Genomic DNA, 23,294 nt, shown 5'->3' on the forward strand with positions numbered 1-23,294 from the left:
CCTGGTAGGTACCCACTGAGCCTCCCAGCCTGTGTAGGGACGGATGGCTTAACCTGAGCTGAGCATCCTACAGTCCTAACCCTGAGGAGGAATCAGTTAAGGGCCAATGTCTTTTCTTTGGAACGGTTCAGATGCCTTGTTTCTGGTTTGAAGACTGTGCGCTCCTCTGTCGGACAAAGTAACGAAAGCAGCTCCCCGAGAGGGATCAGGAGAACACCCACTTAGCCCTGAGTGAGATGGGGCCCATTGCCAAGAGTGGGATCCAGGACCTCCCCTTGCCGTTTCCTTCCTACTCCATTCTCACTTCCTCTCTGCAGACGTGGACTCACCTGTGTCTTGCATTTCTTAATCTCACTGTCCTCTCCGGGTGTGTTGGCTGTCAGCGCTCCTTCCTCTCTCCCACTCCCTCCTCACGGAGCCGTTAGGCCACTTCCTAACTGAAGCTGCCCAGACCCTGAAAATTCATGCCATGTTTTGCCAAAAAGGACTCCTTTGCAGCCTAGGATTTAGTGAGAGCAGTAAACCGGCACGTATCCAGATAGCTCCGCACGCAGCTCCAGTCTTTGAGTCATGAGCATGCTGTGGACAGAGCCACGTGGGGTGGGTTCCAGCACTGGACAGCCTCCCCCAGTCCTGACCAGCCCCACCAAGTTGGCATTTCCGAGAGCTCGTTGCTGTGAGTCTGTCTCTGCCGGGTGGCAGGTGGTGTGGCCACCACCATGCTCTGCTTTCCAGAGGTGCCCCTGTGATATGGGTCTGATGAATGGGGTTTTCAACATGCACTTACTAACCGACTTTCTTTGGTGGAATTTCTTACTAATTTTTCTCTTTGGCACATGGTTCATTTGGCAGCAGAGACGAGGCTAACAGTGCAGGTAGGACAGAAAATGCCCTGAGGCTCAGGGGGTCACCTGATGCCTGGAAAAACCCAGAAAGTTGCCTGATGGAGATGCAGATCCATATTTGCCGTCCAAGATTTCTTCTTTCCACACTATTAGAATAGAGTGTCTTTTTTGTGGGTTTCCAGCCATTAGCTATCCACACTGCATGACTTAACCTCTAAGAAGTTCAGTATCCTGACAGAACCATCCATTTTAAACTGAAAACCACAGAGATTTCTGAAGTCAGAAGATTGTAGTTGTGAAATTAAGCTCAGTGTTTCATATGGTGCAAAGGGTTATGCTCCAAAGGCAAAGCAGAGGGCCAAATAATTGTGTACGGTCAAAATCCCCTTGGTTACCCTAACGTTCAGGATGCACATGTACTATGTTTCAATAAATCCAATTCAACCAGTTAGTTTTTTTCTGATGACAGAACAGGTGATCCTTGTTTTTTCCACTGGGTGCCAAATAAAGTAGTTGGCTTGTATTTCAGCACCATTGTGGATGGATATGCTTGTTTTTGGCTCAGGAATCGCCATGGCTGAGGTGAGATCACACAGCATGAGAGGCAGGGAGAACTGAGACCATCACGGGCAGCAGGTTCACGGCCCTGTCCCAGCTCCCCCGGGACCCCCGCCGGAGTGGGCCGGCCAGCGAGACGCCCACGCTGTTTCACCAGCTTGCCCCCTCTCCCCTCATATTCTTTTTAACCACCAAGTATGTGTAACCGAATCCACACCAGGGGAGGGTGAGTGGCGTGGCTCTGAGGGACGGCACTGTCAGGAGAGGCTGCTTTGTTGTGCTGTCCTTGCAATGTGTTGAAAACAACAGTGTTAGCTCTGCAAAACTTCCTTTGTCTGGGGGACAAAAATATTAGCCTGTTTCAAAAGCCAGAGGATTCATGATGTAGCCTGAGGGGGGCCTGGATGGAGAAATGCTCCTCAAAAGCTGGAGAGGCCCGAGTTGTTGCAGATCATTGTTTTCCTGCCTGGGTCTGTGGCGGCCTCCAGACCATCCGATGGAGGGGCCTTTGCCTCCAGAGCAGACACTGATTCCAGTCATATTTTTCCGTGGTCTCCGTGAGAGACTTTTCTTTGCATTGTCCTTGGGCCTTGAAACAAGTTTCCTGCATACTCAATGAAACATCTCCAAAGTAGTCACACCAAAAGCAGTCAGTGGCCTTGGAAGTGGGCGCCGCTCAGCGAGGACGTCATGCCTGCCAGGTGAACGTGAGGCAGGCGGGGCGGGAAGGCCCCATGTTTTGGATCTTCCTGTGGGAGATGCTTCTGGCTTTAGTCTGGGAGACCCTTCCGGTGAGATGGCCGTGTCTGCCCTGAGCCCTGCCCATCAGGTTGGGATCCCCGTTGGGGACCTGTAGGTCTCCGCGTTCGGGGAGGGGTCGTGGTGAACCTGGAGATCCTACGTGGCCGTACCTTTAAAACCTCAGGTGATCACTCAGCTGGAAAACCCGTCTGAACGTCGATAGAGCTTTAACGGACGATTCTCTTGTTTTACAGAGAGAGGATGCAGGCCATGGAGAAACAGATTGCCAGTTTAACTGGTCTGGTTCAGGCGGCGCTTTTTAAAGGGCCAATTACAAGTGATAGCAAAGATGCGTCTAGGTAAAAAGAAGAAAGCAAACCAATTCACGAATAATTTAAATCTGTTCCTCTTTAATCATTAAAATGATTCATTCATTCAAATCGGTTTTCTCGTAATCATTTCAAGGCTGAACTATTCACATCTCTATGAATCATGGGTTTGTGTTCTTTTGTTTTTTTGTGTTTTGTTTTATGGAAATTCTTGGTCAAAGGCAAAAAAAAAAACCTTTGGCCCAAGAAGGGGAAAGGGGCTTTGCATGTGGCTGTCACGGGCTGCCTGGGGCAGAGCCTGTCCCTGCCGTCCCCGTGTCGTCCATCCACCATCGCCTGAAAGTCGCCAGCGCTCTAGCACCGTCAGATGCACACTGGGGAAGGCTTTTCCATCCCAGCCAAGAGCGAGGCTGATGCTAAAATTCCCTCATTGCTTATTACCATCACTAGTCGCTGCTGATTGCTTAGAATGGTGGGTGTAAGGGGCAAAAGCAAAAAGGCATTTTGGGAACCATAGAGCTGACTCTCTTTTTCTTTTATTCAGCGAGAAAACGGCGAAAACCACAGCCAGTAAGAACTACACAGATAGCGCTGGTAAGTGTTGTCCTGCGGCCACCCTTCCGAGCCCTGGCTTATTTCAGAAGAGTTTCACCTTTCTCTGAGCCCCGTTTGCTGTGATTCAGAGGCTCTCGGGTAGCTCCCTGCCTGGAATACCTCCACGGCTAAGGCTGAAACTCCGGACAAGCCGTTAACTTGGGGGGCTAAGCATTGTGCTCGCCCTTTAGCTTTATCCATCCATTCATTCACTTACTCATTTGTTCATCCATGCGTTTATACAGCCATGCAGCCAACACGTGTTTCTTTAGCACCTATATGTGCCTGGGGTTGGGCAAGGACACTGGTACCGTGAGAATCCCGCGGGGAAGCTGGAAATGGGGCAGGTGATGTTCCATGTGTCGAGTGTAAAGGGCAGGGGGAGTGTTTAGCCAACAGGGCCAACCTAGGCCAAGGGCACTTCTTAGGGGGTGCCACAAACAGACGTGCAGGATGCCCAGAACTCGGTGCAGGAAGGAGGAGGGGACGAGCGTCGCGGCACAGGGAGCAGCAGGTGCAGAGGCCGCAGAAGGAGGTTCGATGTTACTCTAAGTGCAATGCGAAGCCATCGGAGGGTCCTGTGCCAGGGAAGGACCTTGGCCTGGTGCAGCGTGGAACTGCCTGAGCCAGCGGGAGGGGAGTGAATGGCCAGTGGTCCTGGCAGAAGGGGAAGGCCTGCCTGGACCCAGGCCCACGCCCCAAATGCCGGCATCCCCGGAAGAGGGCCCCATTGCATGGCCTGGTTGATGGGCTTTTTGACCTCCAGGCGGAGGGCAAGCTTCTCTCAAGAGCTGGGGATCTTCCCTCCTATCGGATAGAGATAGAAATTAGCCGCAACATGTCCAGCTGCTAAATTACACAGAAAGCCTATGGCAAGTTGGGTGAAACCCCTCATTTTGGGAAGCCCCATGTACTAGTTTTGTGCAGCATGTGGAGTGGGCAGAGGCCAAGAACTAAGTTTAGACCCTGGGAGTTCTGGTTGCACCAGGTTAGACGCCCATCGGTCCCGGTTCTCCCCTGGGTGAGACCCAGTCAGACCCAGTCTTGATCCAGGTTAGACCCCTGTAGTCCTGGTCCTGTCTGGTCCTGTCGGGTCAGACCCCTGTGGTCCTGGTCCTGTTGGGTTGGACCCCTGTGGTCCTGGTGCTGTCCTGGGTCAGACCCCTGTGGTCCTGGTCCTGACGGGTCGGACCCCCGTGGTCCTGGTCCTGTTGGGTTGGATCCTGTGGTCCTGTCCTGGGTTAGACCCTGTGGTCCTGTCCTTTTGGGTCAGACCCTGTGGTCCTGGTGCTGTTGGGTCGGACCCCTGTGGTTCCGGTCCTGTCTTGGGTCAGACCCCTGTGGTCCTGTCCTGTCGGGTCAGACCCCTGTGGTCCTGCTCTAGGTTTGACCTGCCGTCCCGGTTCTGCGCTGAGCTGCTCAGCTAGCGGGGCTGGCTCTTCCACCCTTCCAGATCCTGGTTGGATTTGCTGTTTTATTTAGAAATCAACCAGGTGGACTTGGCTGAACCAGGGAATGATTTCATGGAAATTGCTAACCTTTGCTGAGCTGAGTTTGCAGATATTTATTTTTTCATTTATTTTCTTCTTTCTTATGAATACAGGGGGGGAAAGGACACTAAAACCTTACCCCCTGGATTCCATTCTGGGTCCCACTCTAGAAATGACTGGCATCCAGTAACACTGTTCCAACCACTGGGTACCTGCTGCTTGTGTTCCTTGCTCCCCTGTCACTTTTAGTGAAATACCAAACAGGCAAACATCTAGCGAGTTCTTCCTGCCTGCCAGGCGCTGCTCTTCCTGACTCGCTGGCTCCTGCTGCACCCTCCGAGGTTGGGTCCAGTTACTCTTCCCGTGTCCCCGCTGCGGACACTGAACCCCCTGACACGCACCAGCACTGGCCTCGTGCCTGTCATTTTATGTCGTCCTTTTGTGTTCAGGTTCCCCAGTCTCTTTGACAACGTCTAGGTTGTTTTTCAGTCTTTGTTTTGAAAGACATGGTAACTGCCTTTTTTGGAGCATGGGGGATGGAGCACATATCTTTTCCTTGGAATAGATTTCCCAAAGTGGAATCATGAGGTCAAAAGGGAAAGTTTAATGGCTCTTGTGACCTGCTGCCAGGTTTCCCTTCTGAAAGGCCAAACCAACGTGTGATGCCACCAGCAAAGCGAACGCACGCTTGCTTCCCCCGCGTGCTTGTGGAACGTCTTGCTCGTTCTAATGTGTCCGTGCTAGATATTTTCCACGGGTTAGTTGCCACAGCAGCCTTGTGTGGTACTCGAAACCCACTAATTCTCCCGAATCCCAGGCGGTAAGATACGAGCCCTGACGTGTGAGCCCTGTTCTCTAGCAGGTGAACTGGGTTACACAGAAGCCAAGGAACTCCTCTGGCCGAGGGTGAACGCAAGAAGGAAACCCTGGCTCCTGAGTTACTTTTGGAATATTTAGTTCACTGGAGATAGAAGGGAAGGAGCCTCCCCTTTTGAAGACATGCAGGTGTTCTGTGCTACGTGTCACGTCACCAAATACAGAACCCTGTAAGGAAGGTGCCATTATCCACATTTTATATGGAAGGAAACGGAAACACAGGGGAGTGAGTGACTTGCCCAAAGCCACACAGCTGGGGAGAGGCAACAGACCCGGCTTCTTTCTACCTCAACAGCGAACATTAAATTCCCATCAAATTTGCGTTTAATAAGATTCATGTTAAGATGTAAGTGAGTGGAATAAATTGCCCAGGAGCAGATTTAGTAGGAGGCAGGGGTGTCAGTTCCTCGGAGAGGGGAAGCCGCAGAGAGGATGGGGGTGCTGAGGCCGTGCTGCATGCTGACTTTGTTTGCAGGGTGGTCCGCTGGGCCCAGGACGCGGACCGCAGCTCTCGGGTCTTGGGATCGTCTGGATGGGGACTGGGTTACCATTCGGTGCCCTGCTCGTGGTCCAGCTCCGGCAGTAGAATCCAGGCATTTGCCTGCAGGTCTCAGCCCGTCGCTGCTGCCCCAGCCGTCTGTGCCTGCGCAGCCTCGGGTGAGGAGGGGGCAGCTGGCAGAGCTCCTCCTGGCTGCTCTGCTTACAGAAATCCTGATCACTGCCCGCCTGCGGGAGGGCCCCTCAGTGCCAGGCCCTGGGCTAGGCAGTTACATTCGCTCACCCACTTTGCAGACAAGGAAACGGAGAGAGACAGAGAGGTCAAGTTCCTTGCCCCAGGTCACACACAGGAAGTGGATACTAGCCGGATTCTGAGTTTCTGGCTCAAGCAATTGAGTGGGTAACAGAGCCAGCGGCTAAAATCAGGCATATGGGGATGGAAAGAGGCTTGGGGGAGGTGAGTGGAAATAATGAACTTGACCTGCTCGTGGAAGAGTCCGGCAGTGACATGAAGGCGTTAGGCTGCGGCTCTGAGGAGACTTGTGGGACGTGGGAGCCCTGGCAGGGGTGGAGTGGAGGTGATGCCCCTAGAACGTGTCCAGGCAGAAGGAAGTGGGCCCAAGAGAGCACACCGGGATTTAAAGGTGGGCGGAGGAAGGGACTAGAAAGGGGAGACCAACTGGAGCAGTCGGAGAGGAAAGAAGATGGGGGAGAGGAAAGCTTCAAAGTGACCGACTATTGGACATCACCCCGGGGTCAGAGCATCTCAGCCGGAAAGCGTCCGCTGGTCTGATGGGTAGGAGGGCACGGCCACCTCCCAAAGAGGAGGTTCAGTGAAGTGATGGGGTTAGAAACAAGAATACATGGATGAAGAGATTATGGATGAAGAGATTTTTAAAAATGAGCGTAGAGGCCATACAGAAATTTGGTTTAGAAGGAAATGATTTTTGCACACCGGTTATTGGCATCCAGCCATGGTAGCCTGCAGACTTCTCTTCAGTGCCGCAGAATCGGGGTGGTGCACGGGTGCCTGTAGATTGTGTAAGAAGACGGAGGGATGTAGGGGGAACCTGGCCTTAATTTGGCTGACGAATTAGAAAAACAGTTCTTATTTCCAAACAGAAGGGAGCTCAGAGTTGTTTTGGTTGGAGAAATGCCTTGATGATTAACTTACGTCATTTGTCGTACAAATGATATCGTATAGGGGGTGTGTGTGTATGTTTGCTAGTGTGTGTACCTGTGTGTATTTACCTGTGTGTGTGTGTTTGCCTGTGTGCATGTCTGTATGCGTTTACCTGTGTGTGCATTCACCTGTGTGTGCCTGTGTGTGTGTGCATTTGTCCGTGTGTTTGTGTGCATGTGTATGCGTTTACCTGTGTGCATTCACTTGTGTGTGCCTGTGTGTGCGTGTTTGCTTGTGTGTGTGCGTGTGTGTGTGTATGTATGCGTTTACCTGTGTGTGTGCATTCACCTGTGTGTGCCTTGTGTGTGCCTGTGTGTGTGTGTGTGTGTGTGTGTAATGTGGGTTCAGCGTCCACTCTCTGCACTGTCCTGGGGGGAAATGGCTCTGTGCACTCTGATGGGGAAGGGCTGAGGATTCCCTCTCGCTGAGGCTGGCATTTGGGCTTCTTTATAGTAATTTTTAAAGGGAATCAGGTCAACCAGGCCCTTCCCAGATGGATTTATGAAACACCTGGGGATTGTTGAAGTTGGAGTAAGGAGAAAATGAAGACGGCAGCCAGGAAACAATACGGGAAGAACCTCCTTGGGTTCATTTCACGAGGGAGTTTGGCATCGTGGCTTGCTTCCTCAGTAAGGAGATCTGTGCAGGTGCCCTGCTTCTTCAGGTTTCGGGAACCCAAAGGGATTCCGCGGTGCCTGGTCCCTAGTATTTCCCTGACTTTTGACTAAATATCTGTGCAGGACTAAGGTGCAAATTCTTGGGACACACGTCACACAGGAAACGGTGACATGAGCATTCTGTGTAAGGCCCAGAACTTTAATGTTACTCTTTTCCTACTATAAAATAACAGCTATTCACTGTGCAGACTTTAAAAAGCAAAAAAAAAAAAAAAAAAAAGGTAATATAAAGAAAAATAACAAAACCCACATGGAATACCACCAGCTGGAGATTCTGGCTGCACTTCATTCTACATCCCTCTAATCTTTTGTCTGTGCAAACCTGCGGGTTTTAAAAAATATGCATCTATCTTAGATAAAGAGCATTCATTTCCTCAACACGGTATCGTGCCGCACACACTGCCCGTGACCTGCCTGCCGCTGGCACGAAACTTCCAGAACATGATGTTTACGGTCTGTGTATTATCTATCAGCTTGCACGCATGAACCACAGCTGATTTAACTCCAGTTCCCCACTGTTGCCACCGAGAGGGCCAGCATAATTCTTTGTTACTCTCTTTTCATAGTGAAGGAGGTGGGCATTGTCAGCGTCACCAGCGCTGGGTGGTGGGCACTTCCTGCCTTCTCACGTGCTGTGCTGCTCTGTCCTCCCAGGAGCCCCCCACGTGCCTGGTGGGAAGACCCTGCCGGCCCTGGAGTCCCCGGGGCCGCCCAGCCCGGCGCTGCCTGCCGACGCCTCCCCAGTGCGCCAGAGCCTGCTGCACGTGCGGTGCAGCGTGGCCGAGCTCAGGCTCCAGCTGCAGCAGATGCGCCAGCTGCAGGTAGGGTGGGTGGGCCTCTCCTGCTTCCAGGGACCTCCTCCCCGATCCCCACCCCGCTGCCCCTTCCTTCCCTGGGCTCCCTCCGCCAGTCTGTTCCTCGGCGCCAACTGAAGGCGCCAACAGCAGAACCATCGAGGCACGGTTTCCTTGTCTAGAACCTTCTCCTGCAACCACAGCCAACCGACAGCCACCCCTTAAGATGCACATGCCCTTACGCAGGGAGAATCTATTAAACAGCTGCATTTGGGGCTGAGGGCTGGAAAGAGAGGCACCCCTTGGAGCGGCCAGCCTTGGCTCCTTCCTCCTCCCCACTGGGCTCGCACGAAGGTGCAACAGGCAGCTGAGCTTTCCTGACAAGGACCTAGTGTGTACTTAGAAATGTGGGTGTAGAATAGGAGAAATGTGCATGGAAAAGCCCTCATGAATGATCTGTTGAGAAAAGCATCTGCATTTTCTTTGGACAGGATGTCTCGTAACATTTCCCTTGCCCTCCTCCATCAGGACAGACTCGGGGATCGGGAGGGAGGGAAAATGGGGCCCTTCGTGGCACCAGCCCTGGTCAGCCAGGCCAGCTCACCCGAGGGAGCAGAGCAGCGCGTCTCCTGGGTCTGGGTGATGGGAGCTGGGCTGCACGTGCCTCCCTGAGGTCACAACGTTTGTGTCCTGCGTCACCGGGCGCCTCCCTGCCCTTGGTGTGAGTTGTACACTGGGAATGTAGCGTTGGCTCCAGCCAAGCCCAGGCAGCCTCCCGCCTTCCAGAAGCCTCCAGCCTCAGCATCACTAAGAGGCAAATTTCCCCAGGATCTGGGGGTCTCAGGTGGTCAGCTTGCCCCTGACAAGGCCCACCCCCACTCCTGTCACACATCTCGGGGTGGGTGGAATAGATGACCCCGCCCAGTGCTCGGGCCTCCAAGTCTGCACGGGCCCAGAGCAGTGTCCCAGACGCCTTTGGACACCCAGGGAAAGTCGTTTCCATCCTCTCCTAGGTCCTGCCGTCTGCGAGGCTCCCCATTCAAGCAGGCGCTCCTCCCCGCTTGGCCGTTTTAAAGCCATGGGGCAGTGGAGTGAAGACACAGGCGTGGCCACGGGCATGTAAAGGGCGTAGAGTCAGGTGTCCACTTTCCAGGCAGTGACCGCACGGGTGACAAGGGGGAGACAGCAAACTGCCTCCGCAGGACAAGCACCACTCGCCTCCAGCCAGCTCTCAGCCGCGAGAAGGAAGAGGCCAGTGTTTCTAGATGTTTCACTACTTCAAGAGAATCTGAAAATTCAGGTTTTAGGTGAAACGTCTCTATTTTTAAGTCCTGGAAAGTAATTAAAACCAATTTAATTAGTGCTATTCAGACCAAAGATTCCTGCAGGCCCGGAGGGTCCCTGGGCTCCCGGGTTCTGCCCTGGGCTGGTGGAGGTCACGCTCGCCCACTGCTGTTTCCGTGTAATGCCGTCTGCTGGCCATTTGGAAATAGTGAGCTCCTCTTTACGTGCACAAGAAAAATCAGTGTGTAATTTGAATGGTAGCACCTGAGTGCCCTCAAAAGTGAGCACATCTCAGCTGGGGTCGGGGCAGGACTGCGTTAGCATGAAGACCAACTTGCCCTGGATGTTTCAAAGGCGTTGGGCAGAACTGGACACTGCGGCTGTGTGTGTGGCTGGAGGTCATCCTGCCGGGGACAGGCCTCGGCCTCTCTGGCTGCCTGGGGGTCGGGGACACCCTCCGCACAGCCCGTGGTAACACTCACACCTGGAGACCTTGTCAGACAAAGGCTCCTTTGATAGAGGTCTGGGAATGTGTGCTCAGCCACACAGCTTCCTTTATTGCTCCAGAAATGCTCAACCTTCCTGGCTTTCTGGGTCTACCAAGAACAGTGAGCCAATGTGCCTTTGAACTTGAGAGGTTCACTTCCATGCCACTCCGAGGAGCTGAGGCAGAGGAAAGAGAAGCCGGGGTCCGGGCCTGGCTGCAGTTGTTTCCAGCCCCGTCGTCTTATTCTTCACCTCCTGCCAGTTCTCCTGCCCCTCAGACCTCTGTCTTTTCAGTCAGGGGAATCTGTTTAAGATAAAAACAGTGTAGAATAATTAGGCAACCTCAGCTCCAGTTCTCCCCCAGCATATGTTTATTATGCACCCAAAATATTGTAAGTCCAATAATGGAGCTATCATTAGAGATACACAGAACTCTCTAGAATAGTCTCAAAAGAACAAAAATTGAATTAGCACTTCAGAGGTTCCTCAAACACTGTTATGAAATAGACTGAATGAAATCTTCTGCGCTTGGCAGCTGACTCCAGTAATTAGAAAATTAAATCAGGAAAATCCTAGACTGTGGAGCGGATCCTATTTGAGCATTTCATTTTCAGAATTGATGGGATAGAAAACTAAGGCAAGCACAGGAGGGCGGGGAGATTTACGCAAGGTGAAAGGGATGCAGAAGGAGGCAAACGGGGCCAGGCTGCAGATCGAGGAAAGCCTTTTCCCCCGTTGCTGAAACTCCCTGCTCTCTAACGTCACATGAACTGCCAATCCAAGAGAATGGTTCCCAATCCTGGTTGCCCATTGGAATCACCTGAGGACTTTTTAAAAAATGCCAGCACCCCAGTGCCAGAGGCCCTGGCTGCATTTGTGTGGACCAGAAGCCGGGTGCTGGTGATTCCAGTACATATCCAGGCTGAGAACTGGAATTGTGAGTGCTCAGTCCACCGAAATGCCTCCCAGAAATGGGAAGATCTTGCACAACCGTCGCTAAGGGTGAAGCAGAAGCAAACGAAGTACTCACCACCCTGTAAGTGGGGTAGACCCCCAGTGACTTCGAAATGACACACCTCCTTTCTAGGGAGATGACACACATCCTTTCCAGCTGATGTCAGATGTGTCCTCAGCTCAGTTATAATTGTACAAGAGCTACAATGGGACGTGTACTTTGTTACATTCCCATCCCCGCCAACAGTGGGGTCTGCAGTTAGGTGGCACCAATGGAAAAGGAGGCAGGTCCAGACCTTGGACCTGACAAATGTTGTCTTGAAAAGATAAGGATTATCTTTTTTCATTACCTCCCTGAGATGATTTAGAAAAAGCCCACTTTTTCTCAATGGTGAGCTACATCTTTTTTCCAAAATGCTACAGTACTTGGATTTTACCAAGGTAATCTCATATCTGCAGAAGTGACTACACTTCTGTCCTTACCTGTAGCTTGAGGAGAGAGAAAAGTTCTGGAAAGATGTGGAGGTTCTGTGGAGTCCAGATGGCTGGGCCTACCTGCAGAACAGTTACTCTGTTTCTCCCATGACTTCTTCCTCGGCCCTATGGTCTTTATTCTGCTTCCCAATAAATAAAGAATTGTGTTATTTTGAATCTAGCATTTCTTTTTTATATAAATAGATGTTATTTCTAGAGCCATTTCAGGCTTACAGAAAAAGTGAGCAGAAAATACAGAGAGTTCCCACCTACTCACCCTCCCCTATAGGCAGTTTCTTCTATGATTAATATCCTGCATTATGGAGCACATTTGTTACAATTGATGAACCAGTATTGATACATTATTATTAACTAAAATCCATAGTGTCGTGCAGTTCTATGGGTTTTGACAAATGCATAATGTCACATGGCCACAATCACGGTATCACACAGAATAGCTACACTGCCCTAAAAATGCCCTGTGCACCACCTACTCATCCCTCCCTAGTGTTCCATTTTTAAGACTACTGAGAATTTTCCATCTCTTCCCAAGAGAGGGAGGAGGCAAAGCATCAGCATAAAAAAAGAAGCACAGCAGGACACAGAGCCCTTGTGTTTGAAAGGATATCATTCAATGAAGTTACCTTAAGATGTCTTTCCAAAGGCTAGTGCCTCCTGGGGATGAGCCAAGGTCTCCTTTATCTTCTGACATCTAAGAATAATGAGGGTGGGAATGTGTATCCCTGGGAAAAGCACCCTGGAGGTGGACCCTGGTCAGCAGACCTGTTTATCCCCAACAGGCAGAAGTGATAAATGGACTGAGTACAGAGGTGGGCAATTAGGCTGACATACGATTCAATTTACCAAGCCCAAGACACGAGCTGCCGTCTAGTGTGGGGACCAAGCACCCAGAGAGCGTGGGTGGGACGAGCATCCTTATCCGACCTCCACACTCGGAGGACCGGCCCCAGTGGTCCAGAGTCATGCTGGAGCTGGTGACTGGAAACTTCCTGATTTGTGGTAAAGCCTGTTCGGTGTCACTGCCACACTACAGAATGAGTCCGGTTGTACCATCCACTGTGGGAAAGTCCGTCGTTCTTTGATCATGACTATGTGGGGTATGTATCCATTTGGAGGTGGGTGGAATTCGGTTTAGGCAGTTTCCTAGTTTCTTAATGAAGTTGATATGGATAACTTATTTGGACCAATTAAATTTTCCAGTAGCCAAGAACATTTTTTTTCTTGAAGTATGCTTAAAAAATTTCAAGCCATTTTCAGTAATTCGTGTTTCAGCTATGAGGGAGGAACTGGGGCTTCCCACTATAAGCTGAAAAATTCTGAGAGCCCACGCAGGGCCGAGATGTTCATGGTCTGATGGCCTGCTGGCATTCAGTGGAGATCGGAGAAGAGTCTTGCCTCAGTAGCAGGCCCTCACCAGCCTAGGGTAATGGCTACTCCAGAGCCACCCTAACTAAAGCTCTAAAACAAGACTCAGAAAGACCAAGCCAATCCACAGGTAACTGAACTGCCTGCCAGAGGAAGTCCGACAAAATTCACAGCTCCATGCCCAGCATCCAATCGACATTTACTAGACATGTGAATTTGCTGGAAAATGTGGCCAATACTTTAAGAAAAAGCAAACGGTACAAACCAACTAGAAATGGCAGGGATGATGGAGTCAGCAGGAAGGCCTTTAAAGCAACTCTTATGATCATTCTCAAGGATATAAAAGAAAGCATGGGGAGGCGGGGCAAGATGGCAGACTGGTGAGCTGTAAGTTTTAGTTACTCCTCCAGGAAAGTAGGTAAAAAGCCAGGAACTGCGTGGACTGGACACCACAGAGCAACCTGTCTTTGGGCATACTTCTTACAACACTCATGAAAACGTGGAACTGCTGAGATCAGCGAAATCTATAGACTGAGACCAGACACCAGAGACTCTGAGAGCAGCCAGCCCAGCAGAGAGGAGACAGGCATAGAAAAAAAACAACACGAAAAACTCCAAAATAAAAGCGGAGGATTTTTGGAGTTCTGGTGAACACAGAAGGGGGAAGGGCGGAGCTCAGGCCTTGAGGTGCATATGCAAATCCTGAAGCAAAGCTGATCTCTCTGCCCTGTGCACCTTTCCTTAATGGCCCTGGTTGCTTTGTCTATTAGCATTTCAATAACCCATTAGATCTCTGAGGAGGGCCGTTTTTTGTTTTTTTGTTTTTTTTTTATCCTTTTTGCTTTTTCTAAAACAATTACTCTAAGAAGCTCAATACAGAAAGCTTCAAAGAAATGCAATTTGGGCACGTCAAGTCAAGAGCAGAACTAAGAGAGCTGTGAGACAAAAGGCAATAATCCAGTGGCTGAGAAAATTCACTAAACAACACAACTTCCCAAGAAAAGGGGGGTGTCCGCTCACAGCCACCATCCTGGTGGACAGGAAACACTCCTGCCCATCGCCAGCCCCATAGCCCAGAGCTGCCCCAGACAACCCAGTGTGACGGAAGTGCTTCAAATAACAGGCACACACCACAAAACTGGGCGTGGACATTAACCTTCCCTGCAACCTCAGCTGAATGTCCCAGAGCTGGGAAGGTGGAGCAGTGTGAATTAACAAAGCCCCATTCAGCCATCATTTGAGCAGACTGGGAGCCTCCGTACACAGCCCAGCAGCCCAGAACTGCCCTGGGGGGACGGCACTCACCTGTGACATAGCACAGTCATCCCTCAACAGAGGACCCGGGGTGCACAGCCTGGAAGAGGGGCCCACTTGCAAGTCTCAGGAGCCATACGCCAATACCAAAGACTTGTGGGTCAGTGGCAGAGACAAACTGTGGCAGGACTGAACTGAAGGATTAGACTATTGCAGCAGCTTTAAAACTCTAGGATCATCAGGGAGATTTGATTGTTAGGGCCACCCCCCCTCCCCGACTGCCCAGAAACACGCCCCACATACAGGGCAGGCAACACCAACTACACACGCAAGCTTGGTACACCAATTGGGCCCCACAAGACTCACTCCCCCACTCACCAAAAAGGCTAAGCAGGGGAGATCTGGCTTGTGGAGAACAGGTGGCTCGTGGACGCCACCTGCTGGTTAGTTAGAGAAAGTGTACTCCACGAAGCTGTAGATCTGATAAATTAGAGATAAGGACTTCAATAGGTCTACAAACCCTAAAAGAACCCTATCAAGTTCAGCAAATGCCACGAGGCCAAAAACAACAGAAAATTATAAAGCATATGAAAAAACCAGACGATATGGATAACCCAAGCCCAAGCACCCAAATCAAAAGACCAGAAGAGACACAGCACCTAGAGCAGCTACTCAAAGAACTAAAGATGAACAATGAGACCATAGTACGGGATATGAAGGAAATCAAGAAGACCCTAGAAGAGCATAAAGAAGACATTGCAAGACTAAATAAAAAAATGGATGATCTTATGGAAATTAAAGAAACTGTTGACCAAATTAAAAAGATTCTGGACACTCATAGTACAAGACTAGAGGAAGTTGAACAACGAATCAGTGACCTGGAAGATGACAGAATGGAAAATGAAAGCATAAAAGAAAGAATGGGGAAAAAAATTGAAAAACTCGAAATGGACCTCAGGGATATGATAGATAATATGAAACGTCCAAATATAAGACTCATTGGTGTCCCAGAAGGGGAAGAAAAGGGTAAAGGTCTAGGAAGAGTATTCAAAGAAATTGTTGGGGAAAACTTCCCAAATCTTCTAAACAACATAAATACACAAATCATAAATGCTCAGCGAACTCCAAATAGAATAAATCCAAAAAAACCCACTCCGAGACATATACTGATCACACTGTCAAACATAGAAGAGAAGGAGCAAGTTCTGAAAGCAGCAAGAGAAAAGCAATTCACCACATACAAAGGAAACAGCATAAGACTAAGTAGTGACTACTCAGCAGCCACCATGGAGGCAAGAAGGCAGTGGCACGATATATTTAAAATTCTGAGTGAGAGGAATTTCCAGCCAAGAATACTTTATCCAGCAAAGCTCTCCTTCAAATTTGAGGGAGAGCTTAAATTTTTCACAGACAAACAAATGCTGAGAGAATTTGCTAACAAGAGACCTGCCCTACTGGAGATACTAAAGGGAGCCCTACAGACAGAGAAACAAAGACAGGACAGAGAGACTTGGAGAAAGGTTCAGTACTAAAGAGATTCGGTATGGGTACAATAAAGGATATTAATAGAGAGAGGGAAAAATATGGCAAACATAATCCAAAGGATAAGATGGCCGATTCAAGAAATGCCTTCACGGTTTTAACGTTGAATGTAAATGGATTAAACTCCCCAATTAAAAGATATAGATTCGCAGAATGGATCAAAAAAAATGAACCATCAATATGTTGCATACAAGAGACTCATCTTAGACACAGGGACACAAAGAAACTGAAAGTGAAAGGATGGAAAAAAATATATCATGCAAGCTGCAGCCAAAAGAAAGCAGGTGTAGCAATATTAATCTCAGATAAAATAGACTTCAAATGCAGGCATGTTTTGAGAGACAAAGAAGGCCACTACGTACTAATAAAAGGGGCAATTCAGCAAGAAGAAATAACAATCGTAAATGTCTATGCACCCAATCAAGGTGCCACAAAATACATGAGAGAAACACTGGCAAAACTAAAGGAAGCAATTGATGTTTCCACAATAATTGTGGGAGACTTCAACACATCACTCTCTCCTATAGATAGATCAACCAGACAGAAGACCAATAAGGAAATTGAAAACCTAAACAATCTGATAAATGAATTAGATTTAACAGACATATACAGGACATTACATCCCAAATCACCAGGATACACATACTTTTCTAGTGCTCACGGAACTTTCTCCAGAATAGATCATATGCTGGGACATAAAACAAGCCTCAATAAATTTAAAAAGATTGAAATTATTCAAAGCACATTCTCTGACCACAATGGAATACAATTAGAAGTCAATAACCATCAGAGACTTAGAAAATTCACAAATACCTGGAGGTTAAACAACACACTCCTAAACAATCAGTGGGTTAAAGAAGAAATAGCAAGAGAAATTGCTAAATATATAGAGACGAATGAAAATGAGAACACAACATACCAAAACCTATGGGATGCAGCAAAAGCAGTGCTAAGGGGGAAATTTATAGCACTAAACACATATATTAAAAAGGAAGAAAGAGCCAAAATCAAAGAACTAATGGATCAACTGAAGAAGCTAGAAAATGAACAGCAAACCAATCCTAAACCAAGTACAAGAAAAGAAATAAGGATTAAAGCAGAAATAAATGACATAGAGAACAAAAAAACAATAGAGAGGATAAATATCACCAAAAGTTGGTTCTTTGAGAAGATCAACAAGATTGACAAGCCCCTAGCTAGACTGACAAAATCAAAAAGAGAGAAGACCCATATAAACAAAATAATGAATGAAAAAGGTGACATAACTGCAGATCCTGAAGAAATTAAAAAAATTATAAGAGGATACTATGAACAACTGTATGGCAGCAAACTGGATAATGTAGAGGAAATGGACAATTTCCTGGAAACATATGAACAACCTAGACTGACCAGAGAAGAAATAGAAGACCTCAACCAACCCATCACAAGCAAAGAGATCCAATCAGTCATCAAAAATCTTCCCACAAATAAACGCCCAGGGCCAGATGGCTTCACAGGGGAATTCTACCAAACTTTCCAGAAAGAACTGACACCAATCTTACTCAAACTCTTTCAAAACATTGAAAAAAATGGAACACTACCTAACTCATTTTATGAAGCTAACATCAGTCTAATACCAAAACCAGGCAAAGATGCTACAAAAAAGGAAAACTACCGGCCAATCTCCCTAATGAATATAGATGCAAAAATCCTCAACAAAATACTTGCAAATCGAATCCAAAGACACATTAAAAAAATCATACACCATGACCAAGTGGGGTTCATTCCAGGCATGCAAGGATGGTTCAACATAAGAAAAACAATCAATGTATTACAACACATTAAAAACTCGAAAGGGAAAAATCAATTGATCATCTCAATAGATGCTGAAAAAGCATTTGACAAAATCCAACATCCCTTTTTGATAAAAACACTTCAAAAGGTAGGAATTGAAGGAAACTTCCTCAACATGATAAAGAGCATATATGAAAAACCCACAGCCAGCATAGTACTCAATGGTGAGAGACTGAAAGCCTTCCCTCTAAGATCAGGAACAAGACAAGGATGCCCGCTGTCACCACTGTTATTCAACATTGTGCTGGAAGTGCTAGCCAGGGCAATCCGGCAAGACAAAGAAATAAAAGGCATCCAAATTGGAAAAGAAGAAGTAAAACTGTCATTGTTTGCAGATGATATGATCTTATATCTAGAAAACCCTGAGAAATCAACGATACACCTACTAGAGCTAATAAACAAATTTAGCAAAGTAGCGGGATAGAAGATTAATGCACATAAGTCAGTAATGTTTCTATATGCTAGAAATGAACAAACTGAAGAGACACTCAAGAAAAAGATACCATTTTCAACAGCAACTAAAAAAATCAAGTACCTAGGAATCAACTTAACCAAAGATGTAAAAGACCTATACAAAGAAAACTATATAACTCTACTAAAAGAAATAGAAGGGGACCTTAAAAGATGGAAAAATATTCCATGTTCATGGATAGGAAGGCTAAATGTCATTAAGATGTCAATTCTACCCAAACTCATCTACAGATTCAATGCAATCCCAATCAAAATTCCAACAACCTACTTTGCAGACTTGGAAAAGCTAGTTATCAAATTTATTTGGAAAGGGAAGATGCCTCGAATTGCTAAAGACACTCTAAAAAAGAAAAACGAAGTGGGAGGACTTACACTCCCTGACTTTGAAGCTTATTATAAAGCCACAGTTGCCAAAACAGCATGGTACTGGCACAAAGACAGACATATAGATCAATGGAATCGAATTGAGAATTCAGAGATAGACCCTCAGATCTATGGCCGACTGATCTTTGATAAGGCCCCCAAAGTCACCGAACTGAGCCATAATGGTCTTTTCAACAAATGGGGCTGGGAGAGTTGGATATCCATATCCAAAAGAATGAAAGAGGACCCCTACCTCACCCCCTACACAAAAATTAACTCAAAATGGACCAAAGATCTCAATATAAAAGAAAGTACCATTAAACTCCTAGAAGATAATGTAGGAAAACATCTTCAAGACCTTGTATTAGGAGGCCACTTCCTAGACTTTACACCCAAAGCACAAGCAACAAAAGAAAAAATAGATAAATGGGAACTCCTCAAGCTTAGAAGTTTCTGCACCTCAAAGGAATTTCTCAAAAAGGTAAAGAGGCAGCCAACTCAATGGGAAAAAATTTTTGGAAACCATGTATCTGACAAAAGACTGATATCTTGGATATACAAAGAAATCCTACAACTCAATGACAGTAGTACAGACAGCCCAATTATAAAATGGGCAAAAGATATGAAAAGACAGTTCTCTGAAGAGGAAATACAAATGGCCAAGAAACACATGAAAAAATGTTCAGCTTCACTAGCTATTAGAGAGATGCAAATTAAGACCACAATGAGATACCATCTAACACCGATTAGAATGGCTGCCATTAAACAAACAGGAAACTACAAATGCTGGAGGGGATGTGGAGAAATTGGAACTCTTATTCATTGTTGGTGGGACTGTATAATGGTTCAGCCACTCTGGAAGTCAGTCTGGCAGTTCCTTAGAAAACTAGATATAGAACTACCATTCGATCCAGCGATTGCACTTCTCGGTATATACCCGGAAGATCGGAAAGCAGTGACACGAACAGATATCTGCACGCCAATGTTCATAGCAGCATTATTCACAATTGCCAAGAGATGGAAACAACCCAAATGTCCTTCAACAGATGAGTGGATAAATTAAATGTGGTATATACACACGATGGAATACTACGCGGCAGTAAGAAGGAACGATCTGGTGAAACATATGACAACATGGATGAACCTTGAAGACATAATGCTGAGCGAAATAAGCCAGGCACAAAAAGAGAAATGTTATATGCTACCACTAATGTGAACTTTGAAAAATGTAAAACAAATGGTTTATAATGCAGAATGTAGGGGAACTAGCAGTAGAGAGCAATTAAGGAAGGGGGAACAATAATCCAAGAAGAACAGATAAGCTATTTAACGTTCTGGGGATGCCCAGAAATGACTATGGTCTGTTAATTTCTGATGGATGTAGTAGGAACAAGTTCACTGAAATGTTGCTATATTATGTAACTTTCTTGGGGTAAAGTAGGAACATGTTGGAAGTTAAGCAGTTATCTTAGGTTAGTTGTCTTTTTCTTACTCCCTTGTTATGGTCTCTTTGAAATGTTCTTTTATTGTATGTTTGTTTTCTTTTTAACTTTTTTTTTCATACAGTTGATTTAAAAAAGAAGGGAAAGTTAAAAAAAAAAAAAATGATGTAGTGCCCCCTTGAGGAGCCTGTGGAGAATGCAGGGGTATTCGTCTACCCCACCTCCATGGTTGCTAACATGACCACAGACATAGAGGACTGGTGGTTTGATGGGTTGAGCCCTCTACCATAAGTTTTACCCTTGGGAAGACGGTTGCTGCAAAGGAGAGGCTAGGCCTCCCTGTATTTGTGCCTAAGAGTCTCCTCCTGAATGCCTCTTTGTTGCTCAGATGTGGCCCTCTCTCTCTGGCTAAGCCAACTTGAAAGGTGAAATCACTGCCCTCCCCCCTACGTGGGATCAGACACCCAGGGAAGTGAATCTCCCTGGCAACGTGGAATATGACTCCCGGGGAGGAATGTAGACCCGGCATCGTGGGATGGAGAACATCTTCTTGACCAAAAGGGGGATGTGAAAGGAAATGAAATAAGCTTCAGTGGCAGAGAGATTCCAAAACGAGCCGAGAGATCACTCTGGTGGGCACTCTTACGCACACTTTAGACAACCTTTTTTAGGTTCTAAAGAATTGGGGTAGCTGGTGGTGGATACCTGAAACTATTAAACTACAACCCAGAACCCATGAATCTCGAAGACAGTTGTATAAAAATGTAGCTTATGAGGGGTGACAGTGGGATTGGGAATGCCATAAGGACCACACTCCACTTTGTCTAGTTTATGGATGGATGTGTAGAAAAGTAGGGGAAGGAAACAAACAGACAAAGGTACCCAGTGTTCTTTTTTACTTCTATTGCTCTTTTTCACTCTAATTATTATTCTTGTTATTTTTGTGTGTGTGCTAATGAAGGTGTCAGGGATTGATTTAGGTGATGAATGTACAACTATGTAATGGTACTGTAAACAATCGAAAGTACAATTTGTTTTGTATGACTGCGTGGTATGTGAATATATCTCAATAAAATGATGATTAAAAAAAAAAAAAAAAAAAGAAAGCATGGACATTATGAGACAAGAAATGGAAGACAAAAGGTATCCAAGAGGTACTTTCAAGAGCCGAAAAATTATATAAATGTACTTAAGAAAAGATAAATCAATGCTGAAACAAATATCAGTGAATATGAAGACAAAGCAATAGAAACTAAACAGAAGTAGAGAGAGACAAAAGACTGAAAAATCAGAACCAAAATTAGTGACCTGTGGAGCAGTATTAATTGGTCAGAGGAGAGGCGAAAAATATTAGAAGAAATAATGGCTGAAATTTTTCCAAATTTCATGAAAGCTATAAACCCACAGAGCAAAGAAACTCAGTTAAACCCTTAGCAGGACAAGCAGAAAGGAAACCACACCAAGGCACATATAATCAAATTGCTGAAAACCAGAGATAAATAGAAAAATCTTAAAATCAGTCAGAGGAAAAAAAATACACATTATAGATAAGGAAGCAGATAAGAATTACCATTGACTTATTGTCAGAAGCAAAATGCAAGCCAGAAGACAATGGAATGACATCTTTAAATCATTCAAAGGATAAAACGCTTCCAGAAAAAAGCCAGCGCTATCCTAAAAGCAAAAAACAGACAAAAGATCTTAAGGGAAAGCCACAGACCAATATCCCATAGGAATTAGATATAAAAATATCCTAACAACATTTAGGAAAATGAATCCAGTAATATTTTAAAAGGATGATATATTATCCTCGTTTTTATCCCAAGAATGCAAGATTGTTTAAATATTTTTAAAAAGTAATCAGTGTATTTCTCCTTATTAACAGAATAAAGGAGAAAACTCATATTTCAATAGATGGAGAAAAAGTATGTGACAAAGTTCAACACCCAAGATAAAAACACTCAGCACTCTAGCAACAAAAGGGAACTTCTCAACCTGATAAAGAATGTCTGTAAAAAAACCTATAGAAAACATCACAGTTAATGGCAAAACATATTTTCCATAAAATTGGGAACAAAGCAAGGAAACCCACTCTCACTTCTACTTAAAATTGTACTGCAGATCCTAGTAAGTGCAATAAGGCGAGGAAAAGAAATAAAAGGCATGCAGATTGGAGAGTAGGAAGAAAAATTGACATTATTTACAAATGACGTTATAGTGTACGAATAAAATCAAAAGGAAACTACAAAAAAATACTACTAAAAATAAGTGAATTTTGCAAGGTCACCATAATGAAGTCAATATATAAAAACTTATTGTATTATATATTAGGAATAAAACATGGGGAAATAAAAATCAGAAGACAACACCATTTAAAATAGTGTTAAAAACTGAAATACTTAGGGATAAATTTCACAAAATATGTGCACCCCCTTTATATTGAAAACTGCAAAATACTGCTGATATAAATTAAAGAAGACCTCTAGAAATGAAGAGATACATGGTCTTCATGGATTGGAAGACTCAACTTTGTTAGAATGTTTATTCATTTCAAGTCAATTTCTAGATTACAAACAATCCTGAAGTCAAAATCCCAGAGGTTTTTTTTTTTTTTAGTAGACATTGATAAGCTCATTCTCAAACAATGCCCATCAATATGTGAATGGATAAACAAATTATATAGTATAGCCATATGATGGAATACCACTCAGCAATAAAAATGAGCTACTAAAACACTCAAAAGCATGGCTGAGTCTCAAAAACACTATACTGAGTGAAAGAAGCCAGACACAGAGGTTTGCATATTGTATAATTCCTTTTATATGACCCCCTAGATCAGGAAGAACTAATGTGCAGTGACAGCTGATTGGTTGTCACCTTGGCCTGGGGGTTGGGGATTAACTGCCAAGGATCATGAATTAACTTTCTGGGGAGATAAAAAATGACATCCACCTTGATTTTAGTGGTGGTTCTGTTGATGGATACCTTTGTCAAAACTCATCCAATGGTGCACTTAAAATGGATGTACGTTATTGTCTGTGAATTACACCTCGGTAGAGCTGGGGTTCTTTTATGTTGACAGTGACACGCAGACACCCCCACCTGCTAATAGCAAATGTCATGATTGGATCTGCTGATTAACCTACTTGAAGGCATTTAGGGACAGATGCCAACGCGTCCTACCTTCAGCCCCGCGCTTCACGCCCTGCAAGGGTAACAG

The 23,294-nt window shown here is 46.1% G+C and overlaps 1 protein-coding gene across 12 annotated transcripts in view; it reads left to right on the plus strand.

Annotated features, from left to right (window-relative positions):
* Positions 1-23,294, plus strand: part of KIAA1217 (KIAA1217 ortholog) — a 767,824-nt gene that overhangs the window by 709,534 nt on the left and 34,996 nt on the right. For 9 of the 12 annotated variants that reach the window (XM_037837853.1, XM_037837856.1, XM_037837854.1 and 6 more), the window contains 3 exons: positions 2,399-2,503; positions 3,018-3,067; positions 8,446-8,612. In XM_037837853.1, coding sequence (XP_037693781.1) covers positions 2,399-2,503; positions 3,018-3,067; positions 8,446-8,612 — 322 coding nt within the window. The remainder of the gene's footprint in view (positions 1-2,398; positions 2,504-3,017; positions 3,068-8,445; positions 8,613-23,294) is intronic. The other 3 variants (XM_037837852.1, XM_037837860.1, XM_037837862.1) reach the window with 1 other exon arrangement.

Source organism: Choloepus didactylus, chromosome 5 (assembly GCF_015220235.1).
Source record: "Choloepus didactylus isolate mChoDid1 chromosome 5, mChoDid1.pri, whole genome shotgun sequence".
Classification (NCBI taxonomy): domain Eukaryota; kingdom Metazoa; phylum Chordata; class Mammalia; order Pilosa; family Megalonychidae; genus Choloepus; species Choloepus didactylus.